At 38.0% G+C, this 12,870-nt stretch overlaps 1 protein-coding gene across 2 annotated transcripts in view; it reads left to right on the top strand.

Annotated features, from left to right (window-relative positions):
* The window catches only part of LOC138059220 (bifunctional purine biosynthesis protein ATIC-like), a 29,196-nt gene extending 18,660 nt beyond the window's left edge, over positions 1–10,536 (top strand). For both annotated transcript variants that reach the window (XM_068904818.1, XM_068904885.1), the window contains 8 exons: positions 172–300; positions 684–776; positions 1,071–1,144; positions 3,039–3,084; positions 4,645–4,707; positions 5,275–5,334; positions 9,426–9,521; positions 10,159–10,536. In XM_068904818.1, coding sequence (XP_068760919.1) covers positions 172–300; positions 684–776; positions 1,071–1,144; positions 3,039–3,084; positions 4,645–4,707; positions 5,275–5,334; positions 9,426–9,521; positions 10,159–10,278 — 681 coding nt within the window. In that variant the 3' untranslated portion in view covers positions 10,279–10,536. The remainder of the gene's footprint in view (positions 1–171; positions 301–683; positions 777–1,070; positions 1,145–3,038; positions 3,085–4,644; positions 4,708–5,274; positions 5,335–9,425; positions 9,522–10,158) is intronic.
* Positions 10,537–12,870: the final 2,334 nt, after the last annotated feature.

The following is a 12,870-nucleotide window of genomic DNA, read 5'->3' as shown; positions in this document are numbered from 1 at the left end:
CTGCAAAGGGGGAGATGTTCACTTTGTCAATATGATTTTTAATTATTATTATTACTATTATTGTTATTGTTATTGTTATTATTGTTGTTATTGTTGTTATTATTATTGTTAAAGTTCTGTAATTAAGAAAATTGGTTCTTTATTTCTCACCAGTTTATTCTAATTTGTTAGATGAATCCTTCCTATGAGCCTCCTGACTCAGAGACCAGAACACTTTTTGGACTCAAACTTCAGCAACTAAGAAATAATGCCAAAATTGATCAGAGTGTCTTCACAAATATAGCCAGCAAGAAAAAAGAAGTGAGCAACCTTCATAATAATATTATTATTGTTCTGGGAAGCTTGAGTATGTGTTACACCGCCTGTAGACATTTCTTTTTTCAAACTGTTCTGAAAGTGATGGTTCTTAAAAACTTCATGGGCATTATAAACAACTTATTATGCTGCTTATTATTGTGTACAATTGATCAGTGTCTTGAAAGTCCCTCGAGATGTACAGTTTTTTTCCTACTTATGTATCTTCTTATGCAACATATACATGTACATTATAGATTAATATACATCTCAATTAGTCACCAATGGTAATACACCACTTTTTTACCATCATAACTGCCAGTACAAGTTTACATACCGTTATAGCTGAACAGTAAGTACCCATTTACTATTTTATTACCTTTCAATAGTTACCAGAGAGTGCTTTGCGTGATTTGATAGTGGCCAGCATTGCTTTGAAGTACACTCAATCCAATTCTGTGTGTTATGCAAGAGATGGACAAGTAAGATTAATTTATTATAATAAACAGCCACAATTTCTAAGGTATTCTCTGAAAAACCCTCTTTACATTGTTGACTTATGCCATGTGTCATGATCAGCAATTGAATAAAGGAATTTGGAACCTAAATGTGGGCGAACTTATAGTCTTATCCAAGAACATTAGGTATTTATCAATACACCCCTCAAACAAGGTCATAATGGTGCATGTAACACTTTCTCTCTAATCTAAAGCTTAAGATTGTCTACATTCATTTAAAAACAAGGACATCAACATTGCTAATTTTTTGTGTGTAAGGTTATTGGAATTGGTGCAGGACAGCAATCTCGGATCCACTGTACCAGAATGGCAGGTGACAAGGCAAACAACTGGTAATACATGACAAATGTAATAACTAATTAGGTGCACTTATCTACAGTACACCCAACCAACAAATTCATTTAATGGCATTATTAAGTTCCTTGTCAAGGATAATTTTATTTTGCTAAACTGTTAAATACTCTTTTTACCTGGTTGTGAAAGTTTTAGCTTCTGCTTCAGTAAAGCATTCCCTACCTTTCTGCCGATATACTTTGTGAAATCTTGAACAGCTTGACCTTCCGAGAGATATTTGAACAAAGCTTTGTGTTGGGTACCCTGTGTATGAAATGAAATTTTATCCATACTAGTGTTTGACAAAGGTGGTCTCTTATCCCGGAGCCAAGACATGAAAAGTGTTTTTTGGTGTCCACTGGAAATGTTTGTTTGGATCAAGAAACAACTAGTTCGATACATTCTATTAGCAGGCAGTAACAAAGTGGAAGTCTTTGTACATTTTTTGATGTGTTCAGAAGAGTATTTCAGTGCTCAAAATTAGCGGTTGTCCGGTCATCCCAGATGACCAGAAAGTTTACCAGGCGACCAGTCTTTGTTAGAATTTAAAGCCTGGTTGTCCAAGGAAAAAACAACGGACAACCCAACCAAACGAATTAATCACAAGCAGCACTGGCTGCACATGACTTATATGTTACATGTACTTAAATTCTATTGTCAATGTCCAATAGTAGTGTGAAGTTACATGTAATAACAAAAATAAATTTGCCGCAACTGAGCATTTTCCCATGTTTTGAATATCTGTGGCTTTTACAAAACATTGTCAGATAGGAAAATCACAAACATGTAGGCGATGGAGAACTACCACAAAAATCCAAATGCACACACTAAGAACTACAGGATACTCAAGCTCTATAACCATGAAATTAGGGAGCTTAAGCAACAACACTAGGAACCTGATGATTGTAGGACAAGTACGAGATTTGACTGCCCATTTCTAGAAAAAATATTTAGATAATTTCCAACCCAGACGGTTGACCTTACTCTTTGTTAGCAGTATACAGTGCTCAGTTATTGTTATTGCTGACCGAGAAATGCCAAAACTGCCACGGTGTTGTTGACTTGTTTTGACGTGACATTTTTGCAAAACCTTGTTTTTCCCGCCAAAAGGGCGCTGGTTTGCATGCGCTCACTGTTGTTCTATGAGAAAATCTTGTATTCGTAGTCATTCTCGTCCTAGAATCTAAAGCTCTGTATTAATTACGGCAACGGCGATGGGAACAAGAACGTCATCTCAAAATGTAAATTTGTGTTATTGTAATCACTTTGTGAACATTTCAACCTTTTTAATGTGACAGGGGTGTGGTAGTTCTTCAAGAATGACACTGGTCAGAACGGTGCTTAATTTAGGCCAAAAAATGAAAACTTATCCTCAAGTGCTGACATTCTTCATAAAACCTCAAATATGGCTATTTCACGTGGCTGTTTTGCACACAACGGCAAAGAAATGGACAAAAGTGAAAAACGCATGTGCAGGGCATGCAAAGCTATTGTTTTTGCCCAATAAGTATGCAAATTTGTGATCTTCTCCTTGGCGTCCGCGTTGGTTTAAACCCATTGACTCCTGGGAGTTCCCCATTGAAGAGTAAAATCGTCTGGCGTTAGACAGAGAAAAAATACTAGGTCTGGCTGGTTTAGGCCAGTTTAGGCGTCAGCAAAGGGTTAATGGGGACATATTGAGTGATTAAGCTCCTTATTGCATCTCAACACAAAGTGCAGTTTATCGTAGGGGGTTTCCTAGTGGGCAACGAAGGATTTATCAGGGCAACCCCATTCACGGATTTGGTTGCCTGGTTTTTGAAACAAGGACAACCTGGAATTTGTTTTAATTTCGAACACTGTTATTTCTATTATGAATGATGCTTTGTTTTTTTTGTTTTTTTTGACAACCAGGTGGCTTCGTCAACATCCCAGAGTACTTAGTATGGTTTTCAAAAAGGTGAAGTCTTGTGGATGTTGGTAACTTGTCATTGAATTAATATAAATCCAGACCACAGCATGGGATCAGGGGGTCTTGTAGCAAGTACTACATGTATACATAGCTTAAGGTGGCTCAAACTAGTTTCAAAGCTTCCAAGTAACATTCTTATTAGAAAGTTTGGCACTACAACACTGTATCGCATATTAGCAATGGTATGGTATCATAAGAAACACCAGTTATTGCTGAACAAAATGCGGTCATTACTGTGACATAGTAAGTCACCTTGGCAGTGGGAAAGTCCTGTAATAACCCCCCCTTAATAATCCCTTTATTTTGTCTTTAGTTGTGCGTAATCTCAAAAACAAATCCAGTGACTCCCATTGTTTATTGCTAGAAAGTGATCAGAAGGCCAAGATGAAAAAAATTCTGTACAATGGGTTCAGAGCCACCTGAAATCTGTGATTTTTTAACCCTTTAAGCCCCGAGGGGTTCCCCATTGACGAGTAAAATCGTCTGGCGTTAGACAGAGTAAAATCTATAAGTGCCATTTGGCACTATCGGGGCTGAAAGGGTTAAACGGGGACATAGTTTTTTTCACGCTGTTAGCTTAACCCTTTAAGCCCCGAGGGGTTCCCCATTGACGAGTAAAATCGTCTGGCGTTAGACAGAGTAAAATCTATAAGTGCCATTTGGCACTATCGGGGCTGAAAGGGTTAAAGGTTGCTCTGATTCTGTAGTGCCTAATTTGCAGAAAGTTTCATCTTGGCCTTCTGATCACTTGTCAGCAATAAAAAGGGGGGATCACTGAGTTTGTTTTTGAGATATGAGCAACTAAAGCCAAAATATACAGTGTTTTTTCTGGGCTTTCCTGTTGCCAAGGTAGCTTTTTATGTCACAATAATGACCGCATCTTGTTCAGCAATAATCAGTGTTTCCTATGGTACCATAACATTACTGTTAGGTGATAGAGTGTAGTGCCAGTCTTTCTAAAGAGTGTCTCTTCAAAGTGTCTTCTGGTATGACTACGTGATCATTACCAGCAGTCATGTCTTTAATGGACATCCAAGCATTAAGAAAGTCATTGGTGAAAATTTGGTTCATGCCCCAGACTTGAACATTGTCAAAATCCATCTGATGGTGACATTTGTGGACATGGTTTTCAACTTTAGAGGTGGCATTGAGCATTTTGTGCCAATGGATCCGCTTTTTCAATGACCTCTCTGTCTGGCCATAGTATATGAAATTGCACTGTTTTAATTTTGTACACAACACCAGAAGATGGGTGGTCTGTTTTGGTTTTTTTTGGTAGAGGAAAAAGACTGTTGATGGGTTTTTGTGGCTTGTATGAAACTTGGGCCTGTTGTTGTTTTAATAAGTGACTAATTCTTTCAGAAACACCCGGGATATATGGAAGCACAACAAAGCCATTCATAGTGGGTTTTAAGCAGTTTGGTAGCCACATTCATTTCTAAAGGAGGAAATAACTACCGGTATCCTTGTAGTGTTGTCCGAAGTGCTTCACGAAAAAGTACAAAATCAAGGGGGTACTCAGAACAATACAAGTTTTTTTCATTTCAGGGTGTCAAGAGAGCAGAAATGTCAAATGCTATTGATGTTTATGTAAATGGCACAGTTGGACAGGTGAAACCTACAGAATATAAATGATAATATCCCAGGGAATGGATGGATAGAATGATTTCCTTTGAATCATTGTATCGGCAGACATGCATTTACTGGGATGGCTGTACAGCTAAGTTTTTTTGGCCAATGTTTTGACTTGGATCAGACACTTTGTTCGTGATAGCCCATACTGTTCGGTATGTTAAAAGTAGTCAGTAGGCAATGAAGTGTTTACAATTCAACTTCCGGTTTGTATGAGGTAGGTCATAGTGGAGCTATGTTTTGTATGAGGTCTGAATGAGGTAGGTGATAGAGGACCAAGGATGGCACAGTCGGTTATTGCGTGGCCTTCGTGCAAGAGGTCCTGAGGTCGATCCCCGGATCTCACATCCTTGTTTCGACTTCTTTCCTTTCAGTGTAGCCTAAGTAGCTTTAAATACCCGTAAAACGAAGCACAGATGGAGAGGGGGGGAGTAAAATGAGCGCACCATTGACCTCAGGTTTGTCAGTTGAATTACTGTTAGGAGTTATCGACATTAAATATGGTTGCTGCATTTACTTTATACTTTTACTTTACTGCCGTTGCAGGATACAAACAAGCAGTCATGGGAAGAGTTGTTTGATAACCCACCAGACCTTCTAACAGAGGTATGTCAAAAAGGCTTTTTTCCATTTGTCTGCCACTGCTCAGCCACCAAAGAAGAATTCTGCACTACTCATGGTACATGGCATTGACAGATTGTCATGTTCATGTCATTTAAATGCCACAGAGACGGTCATCACGTGGTGCAGGGTTGGTGCAGTCGTGAGAGCACTCACCTCTAACATTTTGTAAAAGCATATTAAAAGTTTGTAGACGGCATTTCGACGTTTGGCTAACGTCATTATCAAGTCAAAAAGTGAAAGATAAAAAATGTATAAATCCTAAAAAGGCAATAGGTGATGGATTGTTCTTTAAACAAAGAGTTTTGCGCGATTGGAATCAGTCTGCGTGGTGAGACTAGGGTTGCACTCCTTGATGAAGAGCATCTCATAGACAAGACAGTCAAATTCTCCTTGGCACATTTTTAGCATGTGGAATTGGCTTTCTTTGAGGAGGCTTGTATGCCCATGGGCTGTCAAAAAGTGTTTACCGATCGCATAACGTTCAACAATACGTTGATGAAGGTGTCAAGCCGTATAGCCGACATAATCTGAATCACACAGATCACATGTAAAAGAGTAAACAACGCATTGTTGATTTATGATTGGTGGCTTGATTTCTCTGGGCTTGAGGTCTTGTTCCAATTTTTTGCTGATAAATATGGGTTGTAGTTTAATGCCAATCTTGTGACCAAGATCACACATTTTTTGAAGGGCAAACTAACTCGCACAACGCTGCTATCTACCTCGTTTTTCTCTCTTGTGCCAAATGAAAAACTCTGAATGGTTTTGGTAATGGTAGAATTAATCATTGCCAAGTCAAGTCGAGTAAAGATGGAACGTAGTCTAGTGCATTCTTGATTGAAGGCTTCAGTTATTGAGGATAGAAAGCTGGTTAGTAGTGGCGATCTTGAGAAGTTTTCTGAGTTGATCCTTTTGCAGGTTAAGGTCATAAGTTTGGTTAAACCAGTCAACGGCAAACGCTTTTTCAACTAAGAAGTTGATGGTTTCATTTTAAGGGACGTTAGTAAAAAGGGATGTGACATCATAAGAGACCAATATCCTAGTCTCAACACGTAGACTGATTCCATTCACGCAAAACTCTTTGTTTAAAGAACATTCCATCACCTATTGTCTTTTTAGTATTTAAACATTTTTTTATCTTCCACTTTTCACTTGACAATGACGTTAGCGAAACGTTGTCAACAAACTTTTAATATGCTTTCACAAAATGTTTTATCGCAATTTTTTATTGTTAAATGTTTTAAAAAATCGCTTTTTTTTCGTATTATTATTATTATTATTATTATTATTATTATTATTATTATTATTATTATTATTATTATTATTATTATTATTGTCCCAAATCACAGCAATATCATGCTGGAAGTTGTGGCGCAAGCTGCAACAAGCAGCCTCAGCAATCCAAAACTTGTTTCAGGATCTGGGCTGAGCCCAACAGCACGGTCTTCCTCATTGTGTGGGTTTGAAGCCCAACATGGATATCCTCTTGGTATTCTAGTCTGTCTGTATAGGTCCCCAATGCTCCTATATTATTATAACTAGTAGTAATCAAAGATTAGGAGTGCGTTCTCCGCCTGTGATAATAGTTGTCTGTTGCTGAAATCATTACTGTGAACGGCGGAAGTTTTACAGACATATAACATACTGACAAAGTCCACTATTGTTCTGTGGATTTTGATTTCCTTGCTTTATTTAATGCGAATTAAGCACGGTAGAACCGAAGATATGTTCTTTTTTTTCGTGTATGTCGTGACATTGCACAATGCCCTCTCGCCGGCGCGGGCCTTAGAAAAGCAAACTTTTCCCTCGCCATTTCACATCGCTGTAATCAAAATTCAAGGTGTAAAAATAAGAAATATTTTAGCTTGTATTTTAAAAATAATTTGTGTTAGCAATATTCATCATATTATAGGCTTGTTAGGTCCCTGGGTGTTTTTCGAAAATCGCTAAAGTACATCTACCATGAAAACTCAAAACACGTCGTCTTTCTCTGGTTAAACAGAAAAATCCAGCGTATCGAGGCGTATTAATTAATCCTTTATACCACAAAGATAATAAGCCGTTGGAGCAAGAAAATTCGGTCTTATTCTCAGATCAAGCGGGCGGTTGAAAAAGGCAAACAAAAAATCAGATATGATCCTAAAATAGATTGGCGGTGAGCGGTGAAAGGAAAATGAAATGGAACGTCATCGCGGAATGTCATTACTTTTACTTGTAATTTATAAATGCAACCGACGAAGGGTTTAAATAAATGAAAATATTGAAGGGCCGCAGCCAGGATGGAACATAGTTAAAATTTAAAAAACGATCTCTGGCTAAAATGATTAAAAAACTACGAGCTTTCGACTGCCCGAACTGCAGTCTTCGACGGGTAAAATGAATGATAAGAAATCGATGAGAAAATTTAAATAAAAACGTACATTGCATAACAATTCGTGCCCTTTACCTGGACAATACAACATTCTTTTTAACAAATATTCATAAATTTTCTACATTCTCATCATTTTGCAATGTACGTTTTTATTTAAATTTTCTCATCGATTTCTTATCATTCATTTTACCCGTCGAAGACTGCAGTTCGGGCAGTCGAAAGCTCGTAGTTTTTTAATCATTTTAGCCAGAGATAGTTTTTTAAATTTTAACTAGGTTTAAATAAAGCTTGAACCTTCCAACACGTCCGACAAACAGCGAAGCACGAGGCAGAATGATAAAGCTTGAACCTTCCAACACGTCCGACAAACAACGAAGCACGAGGCAGAATGTTTTGCGCAACGAAATTGTGACGTCATTCAAAATGGCGCCGAAAAGGTGAACCATGGAACGAAAAAACACGGGTCAGCTTTCGCATGCGTGCACAGGGAACCTACACGATAACAGGCAACCCAGAAGATTAGGAAGCGTTCTGTCGAACGCAATTATATTTATTATTATTATTACTACTACTACTACTACTACTACTACTACTACTACTACTACTACTATTGCTACTTTGCTCTGAATTGTGTACATCACATAAATTGAGACACTGTGTCCCAGGACCTGTTGTAGCAGAGAAAAAAACAGAAAGATAAAAATCGTACCAGTGGATAAAATTTGGACCCGGAGTTTCAACTCTATAGGAATATTGTCCCTGAGCAGCAAGTGGTGAGGTGACAGGTTAAATTAATTACCATTCCCAGGTTCGAGTGTTATGTGCATACACTTGGGTTTTCTTTTCAAATAAATATGACCTATTCCCACAAGTCCTGGGAAACAGTGTAATAGTCAATTCAGAGCAAATTTGCAATTTTGTATATCAGGTAAATTTTTGAAGTGGAGGATGGGTTGTCTTTTCATATGGACTCCTTACTTCCTGATGAGCAGCAAATACCTTGTGCTTTATTAAAGTTGTCTCTTTTGATCTCCCAGTTCCTGAAAACGTGTGCTTGTACCCAGTCTTTAACTTGTATTCAAATCCAACTGTCCCAGAACATTGGCATAGTTTTTCATGGGCAGTGAAACAAAATAAATGTAAACAAAACAGAGGCAGACCATTAGGTGCAGGTGATAAGTTCAACCAGGGATTACCCAGAAAAAGCTGGTGGCCAGATTGGGCCTTGAACCATGGTCTCTGGGTTGAAAGTATGGTTTATGAAACGCACCAAGTTACTCAGTGCCTTCACAAGCTACTTTACAACTGCTGTTAACCTGTTGCATCTTAAGAGTGACACCTATCTAGATTGTATTCTAACACGTATCATATGATTTTACTGGTCTGTGGGAAACTGCTCGAGGGTAATTGGGTTAACAACATGTACTACATATGTCCACCCAAATTTAAGTTGTCTTTAATCTCCATTTTAGCCGCAAAGTACCAGTATATCTCATATATAGTTTGGAGCATTTTGGTAATTAATTATTCATAATTAGTTTTGGCGCAACATAGCTTCTACTGGGCACCTGTTTTGTAGATAGCAAAGGCCTGGGCCTCCTTACTAAGTCTTGGAGAAACTGTTATTTTGTTATAGCTTGCTGAATAATATTGAAATGATGTGTCATAATTTGCATGTGAAATAGTTATTATTGCTCTTTAGGTTGATAGACGAGAATGGATTGCCACCCTAAAAGGTGTTGCACTCAGTTCGGATGCCTTTTTTCCATTTAGGGATAACATTGACAGAGCCCATCTGGTATGTGAGCTATCAAAAAGCTACCTTATAACATCCCTTAGCATTGATCATGAAATTGTGTCAACTCCATCCAACTCCAAACTGCCTCCAACATCAGCATGTAAAAGTGTGTGATTCTTTGAGAGAGACGTGATGCTTGCACTTAGCTGGACAATTTAAGAATTTTCTCGGGATCGCAGAGGTCATGGGTTCGAACCCCGTTGAAGCCACCTGAATTTTCAGGTATCTATAAGAAAGAGTCAGTCTTATTCAAGTGATCTCCTGTAACAACATAAGTGCTGTCAAAGACCCTTCTCCAAAATGTCGGTCAAAAATTCAAATAATTTAAAATTAAAAACGTGTACCAGCATTATGTACTCAGCCTATTTGGTGTTCAGATGAGAAAATCTAAGTTGAAAAATGAAAAATTTACAGATGTTTGTATGACTGGGGGCATGGGATATAGCCCCAGTCATACAATTTTTTCATTTTTCAACTTACCTTTTCTCACCTGATATAACACCTAATACCTGGTATCAGGTTTTCATTCAGTTCAATTTTAACTCCTTAAAATCCGTAGCTGCCATTTTGGAGAAGGGTCCATTTGCTCTGCATAACACCATGATTAATTTTTGCTATTGATTTTTTTTTCTCATAGAGTGGTGTTGAGTTTATTGCCAGTCCTGCTGGATCAGTGGCTGATGATGTGTGTGTCAAGGCAGCAGATGATCATGGCATGACAATGGTTCTTACCAATCTGCGACTGTTTCATCATTGACTAATGAAATTTTAATGCTATAGTCATTTCAGTGAAATAGTAGTAAGTGTTCTCTGCAACAAAACACAAAGCGTGAATTTGGTGCGTTTGCTTTGCACTTCAAGTAGGCAGATTTAAGAAGAAAATGTTTGTTGTAGGTCAGCAGTCATAATTTTTGTGTACTACATTTGATCACACGACACCACTGTAGAAGTCAGATTGTGAGTAATTACTGAAAACAAACATTTAGGAATTAAAAACACAAGTGGCTTGTTCTAACTGTAGCTGTGTACCCACTATATAAATAATGATAATGTTATTGCTGAGAAGGATGAAGAAGAAAGAGAGAAGGGTTCCCTGCACTTATTTGGACAATTTAAGCAATTGTCTCTAATAGACACCTGAAAAAACCACTCAGTTCGGAGTGCACCAATTTTGTCAGATTTGTGTTCCCATGAAAGGACTCATAGCTCCAGCATCACAGAGGTCATGGGTTTGATTCCTGTTGAAGCTACAGAACCTGAATTTTTCAGGTATCAATAAAAGACAGTAAAAACTATTTCGAGGTAAGTGTGAGGATCCCTTCTCTCTTTTGTCTATAACCTGCATTTCAAATGTACATTTATTTCATCGAGTCCTTTCACGGGAATAGATAAACCCAACGAATTGACCTGCTCCCCATCTGAGTGGTTTCATCACTAAGTTGGTAGTTGGTAGAGCATTGCACAGGTTTTGGGTTTGAATGCCATTGAAGCCACCTGAACTTTTCAGGTGTCTATAAGAGACAATTGCTTAAATTGTCCAGTTAAGTGCGAGGACCACTTCTCTCTTTCATCTATAACCTGGACTTCAACTATTCACTGAAGTGGAGGTGGCTAGTGGTGGATATTTATCAAGCCGCAAAGCAACAATTAAAATATTTTTGGGTGCAAATGCCATGCACGTTGCTTGGAGATGAACCACAAAGGATATTCAGAGTTTGAGTAACCAATCAGATTGCACCTTCAATGCTATCCATCGTTTTAGTATTTAATAAATGCTTTTATTTGAAGGATGAAGAATGACAGGAGTTCCCTTGGTCCCACAGACAATTTTTTGGGACATTACCTTGCTGCAGACAGTTTAGAGACAATGAATACTTGACCAAAGTGTTAGGGAAGTCTTAGGTATTTTGAACAATACCGTGCGATGGCACATTTCAAATTTATTTGCTGACTTGCACAGACTTTATACTGTCAAAAGCTATTTGGAAGACAATCAACAATAATTTAAGTACCAAGAAACCAAACTGGAAATTAAACAAAAAGCACACCGGTAAGGTGAAGTTTGATTGGAATTCTGCAAGGAGCTACAGTTATAGGAGAGACGTGGGGTAGAGCATGGGTCCTTAAAGCCTGTGGATGGACACATTTCAGGAAATATGGGTGTGCCAGTCATATTCGCAAACCGGGTGTGAGTGACTCCTTAACAAAACTTAACCTTGGTCTAAGTCGCCAAGACATACAAGACTTTGAAGCCATACTACATTATAAGGAAGCATGCAAAGTTACAAGTCCTTCCCAACATCTTCAACTACCTCGATTGACCATTTGTGTGTTGTCATCTTTTCATAAGTAATTGAGAAGCTGAGTGTTAAAAAGACGACTCCACACTTCAGGAAAAGAGCTCATGATGGGTCTTGAAATCATGTAAATTGTGCCTTTTTAGTTGGAATTTCTGTTAAATATACTTGGGTATCATATTGGTTTCAAAGAAAGAGCCATGAGAGACTCCATAGTATGGTATGTTGACACTTCTGTATGCCCCCCTCTACAAATTGATTCTACTGATTCTCTTCTTAAGTCTTGTTTATCATGAATATTGAGTTTTTATAGAGAAATCTCACTAAATAATAAAAATACAGGTCCGCTTTGCGAATTAGACTTGCCACAACACAACATGTGATCTTTTTAACTTTAGCATCATGTAACACACTTTGCCAAATAGGAGGAATAGGTTGGGGTTAGCAGGAATTGAAACTAAAATTTAATGTGTCTAACAGTAAACGTGTTCTATGTATTAATGACATTCGAAAACAAAACTATTCATATTTGATTTATTAAGGTAGTTTATCTATCCAAGTCCGTAGACTAGGCCCATCAGGGTAGTCCGTAAACTACCCCAATGGACCGGTGAAATGTCCTTACCCAGCAATCCGTGAAAAGAATGCTCAAGTTCCTGTGTTCAATCTGACGTGAGACACAAGAGTCAGTTATCTCGCCAGGATGGATATTTTGATCCAAAAATAACTGAAAATCTGCATTTCCAAGGGCTGAACTTGGCCCCTTTCTCTCTCTTTGCTTTCAAAAAATCTGAACCCATGAGTCAATAAGTAATTGCAACACCTTGGAATAAATTTAAAAGATTTATTTTCCTACTGTTTTTTTGTATTACTAGGTCACACGTTTTATCAAAAAGTTCATGAGGGCATGTAGTACAAAAAAGGACCGCTTGATCAAGTGATATTTTTTGTCTGTCTCATTTTCAGCAAGTTTCAGAAACATGGTGGCCATCCTAAATCCCCCTACCCTTAAAATACTTCCTTGCACAAAAGTTCGACTGTTGAACGAGGCA

This window comes from Montipora capricornis, chromosome 1, assembly GCF_036669925.1.
Source record: "Montipora capricornis isolate CH-2021 chromosome 1, ASM3666992v2, whole genome shotgun sequence".
NCBI lineage: Eukaryota > Metazoa > Cnidaria > Anthozoa > Scleractinia > Acroporidae > Montipora > Montipora capricornis.
This window is presented reverse-complemented; position numbering and strand designations above follow the sequence as displayed.